The 13,158-nt window shown below is 43.2% G+C and overlaps 1 protein-coding gene across 1 annotated transcript; it reads right to left on the bottom strand.

Annotated features, from left to right (window-relative positions):
* Window positions 1-381: 381 nt before the first annotated feature.
* LOC143305544 (uncharacterized) lies at window positions 382-2,844 on the bottom strand. The gene is made up of 2 exons (XM_076689579.1): window positions 1,566-2,844; window positions 382-512 (listed from the first exon to the last, which is right to left on the bottom strand). The coding sequence occupies exons 1-2, from the start codon at window positions 2,842-2,844 to the stop codon at window positions 382-384; spliced, it is 1,410 nt and encodes a 469-aa protein (XP_076545694.1).
* Window positions 2,845-13,158: the final 10,314 nt, after the last annotated feature.

Genomic DNA, 13,158 nt, shown 5'->3' with positions numbered 1-13,158 from the left:
GTATGAATATGTTTGAGAATAACGTATGAAAGACGACAATATCGTGTACAGAATAGAGCAACGTTGTGGATTCGAAGGAGACCTCTATCATGGGTGACAATAAAACCACAGACTTGATATGTTATCCTTCGAAAGACAACGTTTGAACGGTACAAGAATTGCGCGGAATAGAGAACGTTATAATCTCGATGAAACAGTGGATTGTGTGCGGAATAGAGTAACGCTAGGGGTTCGAAGTAAAACTACACTTTGGGTGACATACGGTCACGGACTTGGTGAAGTATTTGAAGGACGGCGTTTGAAAGGTACACAATTCAGGCTAAAGAGGAGACGTTACGGTCTCGAAAAAAAAAAAAAAAAAAATGTTGCAGTTCGAATTTGTTAAGCAAGATGCTTGTAAGTATCGTTGCTGTGGAACGCTATGACGTTTGGTGCTGTGTGCACGTCTGATATGGCTGTGTGCCTGTGAATATGCGGTGACACTGATAAGTGTTGTCCGTTGGTGTGGCGTACTTGCGAGTATCGTTACAATATGACATGTTTGGGAGAATTATCTAAATTGGAAATTGTTCTTCCTTTCGTGCTGTGAAAACGAAGGGCCTTGCTACTGGAATTGAAGGTTGTTGGATGAAATACGACTCCAGGGATATCTTGAGTTAAGTGATGGGTAAGGATGCTTCTCGAGAGCGCGAAGCAGGTCAGTTTGGCCGTGTTAGCGTCAGCACGTGTTCAAGGGTTGACACGTGTCAGGGTCAATGCATTTTGGGCTTTGACCTGAGTTTCAAGGATTTCTTAGGATTCTTTAGACTATCGATACCCCGAGCCATATGTCTGTCATCGGACTTAGGCCGGCGGTAGTTGATACTTGAGGTGCGACGAATTCTAAGAGTCGCGGATGTTTTGTTTATGGAACGGCGATAGAGAGTTCGATCGCCGATCCTCGAAGGAACGCGCGTGTGGCCGATGACCCGAAGTCATGGTGCTGCATGGCACGTGTAAAAAGATAAGGGTGTTCTAGAAGGATCTGGCCACAGAGTGGGGAAGATCTTGCATCTTCTGGTAGGAGGACCATGAGGAACGGCATGGCACTTATCCCAGAACCGTGATCGAACACGCCTCGCGAACATTATATCTAACAGGCCAATAGCCCCTCCTGAAGCAGGTGGTGAATATGTGCGCCAGCCACCTGGAGGCTCCCATGGCGAATTTCTTCGTCACCGCTGATGAAATTTTATCCGGACCCGGGGCCTTTTTAGCGGATAACCTCTTTGCCAGTAAATACACTTCACCCGGGGTAACCTTGTCCACCTCGCTCGTTGTTTGTGGGCCCTCGGAGAAGTTCTGCCCTCTCCTATCTCGCTCGATTCCCGATCCAGTTTCGGAACTTGGCGCAGGTAAGTATACCGGTGAGTGCGACTGTGGATGTGTGTGTACGTGTGCAAGTGTATGTATGTATGTATGTGCGTATGAATGTGTAGATACCTCCTCAGCAACTCCTCCTTCCCTATCTCCACCTACTTCTTCCCCTTCTTCTCCAATTTCAGGTAGCCTCCGCCCACTCTCACCCGCAGGTAAGTACGATGAGTCATGTAAGTATCCAACCCCAGCAGTCTCTACTGAATTGATCTCTAACCCTTTATTTACAGGTAATTGCCCGTCGGGTGGTTTCAATATGAACAGCTTTTCCACAACCGCTTCTACTTCCTCAGGACACATCACGTCAGGCTTAGTCGTCTTGCCCTTTAACTTCTTCATAACTGTCTTGTAGGGCCGCCCCCATATGTCCTTATCAATCTCGCTTAACAGTTCCCTCCAGTTGGTTTTCTTCGCCTTATTAACCTCCCTATTCAGGGCCTTCTTAGCTGCTTTATATATTGCATAAGCGGCCTCAGTATCCGCTGTCACGTTCTTAGCCCTTGCCCGGGTATACTTCCTCCTGGCTTTATTAACCTCTTTTCTCTTCACAGCTACGGCGTCATTCCACCAGTAAGCTGGCTTATGGGCCCTCAATGTCGCCCTTCTATAGGTAGTGTAACGATTAACCAGCCTCTCCAAGTCTTCAATAAATTTGTCCACTTCGTGTGTGGTGCCGGTCCTTCCCCTTCTCTCGAGGCTTTCGTCGCCATATTTTTTAATTAACGCCGCAAGGAGCCTTTCCTCGTCGATTTTGCCCTTTCCAAGGTCAAAAAGGTCGTGATCTACCGCGTACACCGAGTCACTCTCCCTAAACGAGTGCCATACATACCTATGGTCAGATCCTGTAAATTCGTCACTTACTTCTGACGATATGTGAGGGCTGAGTGCCAGGTCATTCCCCAGCATGATGTCCACGACGGACCCACCCCCTCTCTCGCATGTAGCACCTCCCACCGCAATCGTTGGGTGGAGACCAAGGCTCGTGGCCAATTGGAACAGGACCTTTCCCCTCCCACACCACCTATCTGCGCCCCACAGCGGGGATTTAGCATTAAAATCCCCTAACATCAGTATTTTAGAGTGCGATGACTGTAAATCCCTCACCAGGGCTTCCAACGCCGAGAACTGTACTTCAACCTCCTGGGGATTTGCATTCGGGGTGGTATAAACGCTTATAATCCCCAGTCCATTAAAGCTAATACCAACGTAGCCAATTCCACAACCAACAATTGTGGTCTGCTTGCACTTGGCCAAGCCTGTATTGGTGATAAATATTGCCGCTCTACCCGTGGTGTCACTAAACCAGTTGTCCGGTATGGTGTACGGCTCAGCCACCACTACCAGATCTGCAATCTTCTCTGTAGCACTAACTAACAGCATGTCGTGTGCTAAACGGCAATGATTTATATTCGCCTGCAGGATTTTCATCTTACGCTCGCCTGCTAAGTCTTAGCGCCTCTTTGTATTTGGGACATCGTACCGAGGCCGCTACATGACCAACTTGCTCAATCGGGAGCCCATCGGCCACACAGAGCCTACACCTTGGGTCTCTGTCACACTCCTTCATTTGGTGCCCCTTTTCTCCACATTTTCTGCAGAGTCCCTCTTCGTCGCCCGTCAGTTTGCAGGCGCTTGCCATGTGTCCAATCGCGTGGCATTTATAGCAACGCAAAAGACGCGGGACCTCCCTAGGCGTAACTGCAGTCCAACCTATCAATATTCTTCTATTGATTAGGCGGCTCATGTCCACAGCCGGACCCTCAATCACTGCAATCTTACTCAATCTAGGGTCCACACGAAACACCTTCACTCTAATTCCTTTAGCCTCGTGGCCCAACTCTTTCTTTAACACCTCAATCACTTCCTCCTTTTCCACCGTGGGGTCGATACCTTCGATCTCCACGTCCATCTTCTTTTGTAGACTAGCTACCTCTACTTCGGAGCCTAACTTACCGTCTAGATCCCGCCTCAGGCCCTCAAGATCCGCCCCCGGGGCAAACTCCAGCAGTATGTTGCCCGCCCTAGTCTGCTTCACGTTCCGTATTCCCTCTGGAACCTTACCTGCGGCTCCCTTCACCTTTTTCAATATTTCAGCGAAGGATTTCTCCTTTCCGAATCGGACTGCAATGGCTTGCGGTTTCACATTTCTCTTTGGTGTGGGTGCCCCTACCCTTCCCCTTTCCGGTCCTGTCCTCTGTGCACCCCTTCTAATAGGAGTATCATCCTTATCCATACCCCCACTTACAGAGAGCTTTCTTCTCCTCCTGCTTCTTATTTCCTTCCATTCATCCCCACTATCGCCAACAGCCTTCTCTTCTCTCTGTCTCGCTGTCTCTCTCCCTTGCACGGTTTCTCTAGGCTCCCCGTCCTCTCTCCCACCGAAGAACCTTGTCCTTTTACCATCCCCTCCTGTGGGGGGAGTAATCTCCTTCCTCTTCTGGTGGTTCACTAGGAGAGGTGGGAAATCACTCCTCATTTCGCAATCCGTTTGAGTTTGTATACTAACTGTTCTCTTCTTTTTTTCAGGTTCCTTGCTGCTGCCGTGATCATCCCCGGACATCGACCACAACTTCGGACCCTGGTAGGTACCCTTTTCCTTTCTCTTTACCGTATGGTCTTTGTGCGCCTCTCTAAGGCCATCCACCGCTTCGATGACCTGGTCAAGACAACCCTTCATGGACTTGTAAGTCCCTTTAAGTATAGGGTCAATTTCTCCCTCTTTCCTCTTTAATATTAGATTATCAAAGACCATATTGTGGTCACTCAGCGCCTTCAGTATCTTCTCGATGGCTTTCAAACTCGCATCTACTTTCTCCTCTAGTGAGGGAGAACCCATTTTGTGCATTTTCGGAGCTATACCAGCTGTTCCACTCATTGTCGACCTCGTGCTGACGTCGCTATCCTCGCCCTCCGCTTCGTCTCCGGTTAAGTCCACGGAGTCGGTCCTTCCAGAGTTCTCACTTCGAACCCTGCACCTGGTCGCACCAGGGGGGGTCCTACTTACACGTGGCTTCTTAAAAAAGGCGCTGGGTACAGCCTGTACCGCTATCTTGGGATTTTTAACCTCGCCAGACGCTGTTGCTAGTACGGGGGCCTGGCGGTCCACCTCCCGTACTGCGCAGTTGCTTGTTAACGACGTGGGGGCGCCTGCGCACACACTGCCCTCCACGCCGGTACTGGGGGGTCCGAATCCCCCTGCACCGTAATTCTTGATCCTTGTACTGTCGTTATCCATTATGTTTTATTTGTAGAATTAGCCTTAGACGTAGCCAGAGTCGTCATAAGTCAAAAACAGTCCAAAACCCCTGTTCAGTATATCCTTCTCAGTTCCAGTATAAATAAGCCAGGTCGTCGCCGAAAACCCCGCAGCACCACGGGGGGAAACCATAACAGTAAGGGTCACTGACATGCCTCAATTAAAGGCCCGAGCATGAAAATGATGGAAAACCCCCAGAAACGTCGTAAATAGCAGTATTACAAATTGTTCTAAACTTGCGCGTACCTCTTATATTTTCCTACTAACATTTGTTTGTACGCTCCAATCTATCACTACCGTCCCAAAACCGTTTTACGTCACTTCGGGGTACTGAGGACCCCATGGGTAATCAAAGACCCCAGCCCCTGCAAGATGACAACCATACACGCAGGGTTCCACAGGACCCCAGCCCCTGCAGGATGGGAATCCTCCCTACTGGGTGCCTCAGGGCCCCTGCCCCTGGCATACCTCAACCCCACGAACAACGGGTTCTCTACCGCCCCACTGAAGAGCCACCTCGAACTGGCCGTCCACCAGGTGTTGAACTTCTCCTCGGACCCAGGTACCTTCTTTACTTCTGTACGCCACCAGACGTCCAGTGGTCAGTCTTCCCTGGTTTGGAAAGTGGAGGTGGCCGCGGTCGCTCATGTACCGATACAGGTCCCGGTACAGTCGCCTAGCTTCTTCCCGACCGTCGTCCACCTGCGCCCAGAATTCTACTGGATTGTCCACGTGGACAATTCCGATCCGAACAGAACTGCTCAAAACTATATTTTTGATGGTGTTCATTTTCTTGAGGATGTCTACTGATGAGACTATGGTGCCGAGAACTGCTTATATAGTCTGAAAACCCTTATCTTACCCCACTCTTATTTCGACTCTTAGAGGAGGGATGTGTAGGAGTGGCTACGGCCCCTTAGAATATTGTGGCACTTGGTCTAGGTGCTGAAGATTTTTCCCTTGGTAAATTTATATTATTTGAATTTGATTCTTCTGAGTTTTTAGGTATTTCTTCCAGTTGCAATTCAATTTCGTTCGGTTTGTCCAAAGGTTTTAGTTTATTAATGATTTTGTGTATATTACTTTTTATTATTGTCCCAATTATTAATAGTAGGATCAAAGATACTACTCCAAACGAGGAAAATGTTGATATTTTTATACGATTTGTGGAAATTTCTTGAAGTTCCAATTCTTTCGCCCGATGCTCCAATTCCTCTAGGTTTGGTGCTGTCGGAAGGTTCTTCCAATTTGTGATTACTTGATCTGTATTAGTGTAATTGGTTTCTAAAACTGATAGGTGATGTTCTGTTATTTTCGGAATGATTACTGATAAATTGTATGACGCGGATGGGTAATGTATAATATTTTCCATGGTTACTATTGTGTCCATTGCTTTTAATTGCATCGCATTTACTGTGGCTCTACATCCCGGTTCGAGGTTGAAAATTCCAGTATTGTAAATGTTTGCTATAGTTGGTTTTTCCCCTTTACAATATACCTGGGCCTTTTTATGGGTTGGCATAAAGAAAAACCAGGTAGCAGGAGCGCTTAACACTTGCCAGAATGGTTGAAGCTTGGTGGTTACCCTTACATCGCAGGTTTCCCAGTTTATGGCGGATGGGTTCAAAAGCAAGGTAGATTCGCAGGTTGCATGACCTTCTACCTGATATAATGGTAATGTTGATGGTCCTATTAACTGATTATTATGAACTCGGCAAACTCCAAGATATTCCTCGGTAGGTAAAAAGTATTGCTGCTCATCTGTAGTGACTGCAATGTATGAAATTTGTGGTTGTATGTACGTAACTACTTCTTTTTCTTTAATAACCTGCTTTGATGGACAAGGATAGATTTTATACAGATTGAACACCTTTTGTTCCAAAAGCGGTATGGTGAGTTCAAATAATACTCTGCCTTTTGCAAATACTACATTTAATTTCGTTAGTTTCTCGATTTGTTCAGTTAATAATTCTTCTGGAGATAATGGAAATTCATAAGTTAAAGATTGTTTGATCTTTAATGCTGACTTCAATAATTGCTGTGGTGAAAAAACGGCAGGATGCATTATTCCTTGTTTCGCTAATAATATTGCGTCTATTAATAATAGTAAATTAGTGCTGTAGTCGTCCAATCCTCTTTCTAATTCTAAAATGGTATCCCTTATAGCTGTTTCAAAACGGAGTTGGGCAATTTCGGACCTAGTTTCTTCTAAGAATCGCGAATGTTCTGATGCAGCTTTTATCAGCTCAGATGTAACCTGTGTTAAATTTACTAATCTTTCATGTATGGCTGAAAACTCCCCTTTCACAATGTGTATTTGCTTCGAGTTGAGTTCCATTATTTCAAGTTGATTTTTATATAACTTATTCAATTCCTGGTTGTAAAAATCTGCGTCTTCTTGAGTTAAGGTTCCAAATAATGCTTTGTTGATTGTGCCAATAAATCCAAATGGTGCATTGCGTCGTAATGGTCGTCTTTTTGGAAAGGCATCGTTTCCTATTGCTGTTTGTATTAGATTCCTATACTGCATAGTGTTTTCTTCTCTTTTAAGTAACCGTGGTCCTACTTCCATGCTGAGGCAAGTTTCTAAACCGTGTTTTTTGCAAAGTTGGTTCATGGCCAGAATTATCTGTTCTACTGGTGGTGCATGTGCAAGGTATTTATCAACATCCAATGACGTGACCAATCGCCATTGCGATTGATATGTCCGTATGTCTGACAATTTATCGTAAAACAAACCCGTTGATTGCGCCAGTGGTAACACCTTTGAACCGCCTTTAATCGCTGTCTGACTCATAACCAGAGCCAGAGGTATCAGAAGTAGTTGTGCCGGAATCATGATTTCCCGTTATTTCCGTTTTTTCCGCTGTGGATGGAAAATAAGCGTGTTTTAATTTATCTTGGTGTTTTGTTATCGTTTTGTCAGGTGTTCGCAATACAATGTTGTTCATATCTGTTACATTAATGATCTCATATGGCCCTACATAATGTGGATCAAATTTACTAATTCGTGGTTCTAGCAATACATAAGCATAATCGCCTACATTGAATTCTACCGGTCGGGAATGTTTATCATAGTACTTCTTCGAACGGTGCTTGGAGGCAATCAAATTATCGGCTGCTATGTTGCGGATTTTTATAGTATGAGTTATTAATTCTGTTAAATAGTCGCCATATGATTTTAACCTTTCGCCAGTTGGAAACGAACTTGGTTCACGGGCTGGTTTTCCAAATATTAATTCATATGGAGAGAAATTTGTTGCTTCATGTACGGAAGTATTATAAGAAAACATGGCAAATGGTATTAATAGGTCCCAATCTTCATAATTATCCATGTAATGTTTAAGATATTCTGTTAGTACTATATGACTTCGTTCTAGTGATCCATTAGTTTGTGGTCTGTATCCAGAAGTTGTGATTTGTTTGATTTTGAATATTTCTGAAAGATTTTTCATTAAGCTTCCGATAAAACTAGTTCCCTTGTCTGTTAATATTGCTCGTGGTGTTCCATATATGGCAATAAAATGTCTCGCGAAAGCGTCTGCTATTGTGGCTGCTCTAATGTTTGGTATTGCTACTGCTATACAATATTTCGTTAAACAATCTTGCATTGTGAGAATGTATTTATTTCCGCTAGGCGTTAAAGGTAAAGGTCCTACGGTGTCTAAAGCAACTTTATCAAATGGTTCTATCGGGGTATCGGTAATTAACATTGGTTGACGAGTTTTTGCTCTAACTAATTTCTCTTCTTGACAGCTTGGACATTTCCTGATATAATTTCGTATTTCGTTGTGCATTTCTGGCCATTGATATTTCGCTCTGATGCGTTTATATGTTTTTGTGACTCCTTTATGTCCTCCTATCAAACTGTCGTGAGCTTCGCGAATTATTTGTAATCGATCTTCTTCTGATGGTGTAATCGTTGAACAATTGCATATGATGATTTTCTGTGTTGTACCGTTGAAAACGTCCTTTATTAATTTAGTTAATTCATTGGTTGGTAATTTATGAAAATCTCCGACTGCTGATATTCTAAATGATTTAATTGGATTTTGATCTAAATGCTGTTTCAGTGTTTGTAGTCCGTTTAGTATATCTTCACTTTTAATGGTGTCGTAAAAATTATCTGATATTATTATACTGTAAACTTTGTATGAGCCATTTGCTGATTCTATTACGTCTCCTTTCTGCGGTTTCTTTGACATGAGCTGTTGTAAATCTATTGCTTCTGTGTCCAGTAACAGTTTTCCAATGGGGGTTACCAATTTACAGTCCGCAGGTATGAAATGTGCGTAATGACCTTCCTCGGTGGTCAGGGTGTTTGGAGAGATAATAACCTCAAGTGTCTGTGAAGGTTGCACTTTTCTTCGCAGGTCATCTCCCTCCGTGGAAACAGTGTAGCTCGGTTATCAATTATAGCCCAATAGAACAGAAAAATAAGGGACGGTTGACTTACAAGTCTTACTATAGCCGATCGATACGTGGGGCTTCCCTTTTACAAAATTGTTGGAATTCATAACGAAAAATTCAATTATCGGTTTGTCCTCAGGTTATCGTTGAATTTTATAGTTTTTCTTAAATTTTGACTTCCCAAAATTGCATCAACGAACGAAATTGACCAAATTCAAATCGCAGCGCTGCCACCAGTTTACCTGTTACGTGCGGAGTAGGCGTAGTGGTAGGTGACTACTCTGCGGTATGTTATGATCCGACGCAACGCTTAAACACCTTCTTTGTGAAGGAAAGATAATATAGGATTCGGATTCGGTCTAGACTTATACAAGCCCCTCGTTCGTTGGATACAAGGTTTGGAAAATACGCACTAAATAATTATCAAAATTGAATAAATAACTATTATATATTTTGCCAAAAGAAATGAATTGTTACAAAATCGGATTGTTACACTTCCTGGACAGAAAACAAGTATGAAAATATAATGCGTATTCAAAAGATATTACAATTTCCTCAACTACTAAGGACAGAGTATCCAGATTTTGGTTGGACTCACCGGACATTTAGACGAACAGAAACGGTTAACGAGTTTGATGGATCGCTCCCTTCTTTCTCTCTTCCTCTCGACGCACGGATGATGGAACAATGTTCTTGATAAATGAAACTATGGCTTTACACTAACAATAAGTCTAAATATCTTTACACTAACAGTTCTAATTGCAAATGGTTTGAAACTTGAGTCTTTTTAACGAGAAAACTGAGTCTTTTTGCGTGACATTTGGTTCTCACGAAACTTTGCTCGACGTATTTTGCAATACTAGGCGTTCCTCGGACAGAGAGACCGCGCACCTCGCGACTGTATGGCCGACTGTATGGCTATTGTCCGTAATCGGTTTTTTATTAGGGTCGAAAATGCTGATTTTGTATGGTTGAGGAAAAGAGTTCACTAGTATACTGACCAGTTGGAATGTCTATGCGTTGGCACATATTTTCGACGCAGCGTTTCGAGAAGAGAGAATTTGTTGACGCTGGTGATTCTAAGGAGGTCAGTCAATGAACCGATTTCCTGATTGCTAACGCTTTCGTAACTTGAAATTGGAGACAATGGAATTTTCTTTGTCGGGACGTAACATATGTAACAATGGTACCTCTTCCACAGCAGACCTGAATTTTTTTATCTCTTATAACTACGCAGTTGAGCGCGACGGCGATTTCTAAGAAGGATATTAGCACTGTTTTGAAATAAGAGAGTGCTGAAATATCGTTAGCTGTTGAATTCACAATACCGAAACCTTCCATGTGTTTCCCATATGGGAACAGTTTCGAGTGCAAAGCACTGATAAGAAAACACAAAGTTGGTGAATAAATGCCGAAATAGATGAAATAATTTGAAAAATACAATAATTTGTAAGACGCTTAAGGCAAACTAGCCGCTTACTGTATTGTACTTTATTTGAACTCTCACGCCCGTCGTATTTAGCCGTATGCTGTCATACAGAAGTTATCACTCTAATTATTGCGGTATTCACACTCACACTGTTCGTTCTTGCCGGTACCTATTAATTTCTTACAAATTATAATGCCAAACCCTTCCTTGTGCCCCTCACATGGGAATGATTCCGAGTGCAACGCACTAATAAGGAAGCACAAAGTCGGGGAGATAATGAAATTGTTAAAAATTTGAAAAGCCACGTCACTGGTACGTGACAAGGGTGTGGTATATTATACTGTTACGTTACGACGTCGCGTCGTGTGAGACGGCGGCGTTACGTACAAAAAGAAAAATAATTAAATTAAATTAAATAAATAAATGTGTACACATTTACATATTGTTCGGGATTGGTGTCGATCCCGGAAGGATTGCGCCGGAAATAATTTTACTCTTGCTAGACAGGTTTTACAAATTGATTTATTTGAGTCACCAATAAATAAAATAATTGTTGAACACACTGATCAGACAATTCGTTCGTTGAACACGCAATACAAATAAATAGGTGAGCGGTTACCGTGATCCGTGGAAGTTAACAATTTGGTTTGATCTGTGATCATAAACAATAAGCCCCGTTAATTTTATAAATTCGGCCCGCTCTTTGATGATGCCCGTGATCATGTGCGAGATTAACACGTGGTCGGCTTCGCACGTGGTTTAATTGTACGTAATTGAACAATACCTGTGAATCCTGTCGCTCGCACAGTTGCTGAGGATTCTGAGCTAGTTTAGGTGAGCTGGTGATCTCGATTTTCGGGGTGATTTGCACTTGAACACTGTGATCTCGAAAACAAGGGTGAGCACGTGGTGATCGCCTTGATACGTTGATCGATAATGGCGGCGTAGCGCGCACGCCGGTGAGAAGACCCCTGCTCACGCGTTGACCTAGATGGGCGACTCCCGATCGATAAATCGATCGACCGTGAGCACCATCATGGCTGAGCAGATTCTCAAACACAGTAGTTATTTTGTCTTTTTAAATATGCTCTCTTAGTTAGAATTTACCCTTCCTATATGCTAGCATTGTGATTGAAATTCAAGAATTGTCCTATAACATCAAATTCGAACGATACGCGAGACTGACGCGCCAAGGTCACTGGAGAGGAGGGGTATCGCGCGATTCAACGTTTAATGCATTAACGTATAGGGAAACTTTGACGGCTTTTTTCTAGGGGAAGGGTTGATTTCCGGTACATGATTCCTTTCAGACTTTTTATCCCCTCGATGAGTACTATACGATAAGCCAATACAAAAATTTGACCTTGAAATTAGGGGTCAAGGTCAATTTTGCGGTCGCTTTCTTTGACAGATCTCCACCGATCCAGAGGTGTAAAATCAACCCCACGTGGGCCGTGACATTTAATTTTTTCACATCCTGTACAAATAAAATTTTCTTTACTGGATGCTCATTTGTTTTACTCGTGGCATCCCTTTGAAGTGCCGTAGCTCGACCGTCGTTGTTCGACGTATACCTATACCGTCTATCTCACTTCCTCTCATTATTACATCTATTCTCTTAAGGTGGGTACAGACATCCAACAGAATACAATAACGTGTCTCCGTCGCGCAACACACTGTGCAACATTTGTCGTTGCGCGACGATGTTACGTTGTGGACGTACACAGAACCTCGTGGCGTATCATCAGCGCGTAGCATTATGCCGTCCCATCAGTTTATGTTCGTCCTCCAAGCATAAATGGACATTGCGGCTGCAGCCTACATAGTTATGCATTATTTAGTGAAAAGGAAAAAACATAGATCAAGGCGTTGGTGGCAGACTCAATTATATACAAGTAGAAGTACATATGGCGGTCACCATTTACTGTTAGATCTAAGCTTTCAATCAGTGAGTGGCTTATATAAAAATTTTACAAGAATGTCGCCAACAGACTTTGAGTGGTTGATAAAGTTAATTGGTCCCAAAATAAAACGAAACGATACGCATTGGAGAAAGGCGATTTCTGTTCAAGAAAGGTTAGCAGTAACCATTCGTTTTCTGGCGACTGAGGATTCTTTCACTAGTCTGCAGTACCTTTTCAAAATATCTAAACAATCGATAAACACCATAGTTCCAGAAGTGTGTGAAGCTCTCATAGAAGGATTAAAAAATAATATACAGGTATGGGAATTGGAACTTTATTTATTAAAACAAATATTTATAATATGTGAATAAAATGAGATTATGGTTTGGTATCTTGTTGTTCGTCCATATCCGGCATGTCCAAAGACCCGGTGAATATCGATGAGAACTGTGAGGAAGCGCTGGCGCTGGCAGAAGTAGAATTGATAGAACGATGAAAACTTGATGGACCGTGAAGTGATAAATACTGGGTATTCTGCGACTGAGGGCCGTAAGTTAAATACTCAGTTATAGTTGAATAATTAGAAAGTGTTGGAGAAGTCAGTGGTAATTGGGAAGTGTGGGATTGCGATGAATAAGAACGTTGAGGTACTGGATTGTCCATAAGTCGGGTATCTTGCTGGGGTACAGAATAATGGAAACTGTAGGGAGCGATTGGGTTGGAATGATTCTGAAAGGCAAGAG

The sequence above is a fragment of the Osmia lignaria genome, chromosome 8 (genome assembly GCF_051020975.1).
Source record: "Osmia lignaria lignaria isolate PbOS001 chromosome 8, iyOsmLign1, whole genome shotgun sequence".
Taxonomy (NCBI): Eukaryota; Metazoa; Arthropoda; class Insecta; order Hymenoptera; family Megachilidae; genus Osmia; species Osmia lignaria.
Note: the sequence above shows the minus strand (reverse complement) of the source record. Positions and strands in the feature narration are given on the sequence as shown.

Bases quoted from the DNA above. Each gene is read 5' to 3' on its own strand.
- LOC143305544 (XM_076689579.1), bottom strand. From the start codon at position 2,844: ATGAAAATCCTGCAGGCGAATATAAATCATTGCCGTTTAGCACACGAC. The intron at 513-1,565 runs GTGAGAGTGGGC...GATACTCGCAAG, and splicing joins CTCATCGTACTTACCTGCGG to TACGCCACACCAACGGACAA.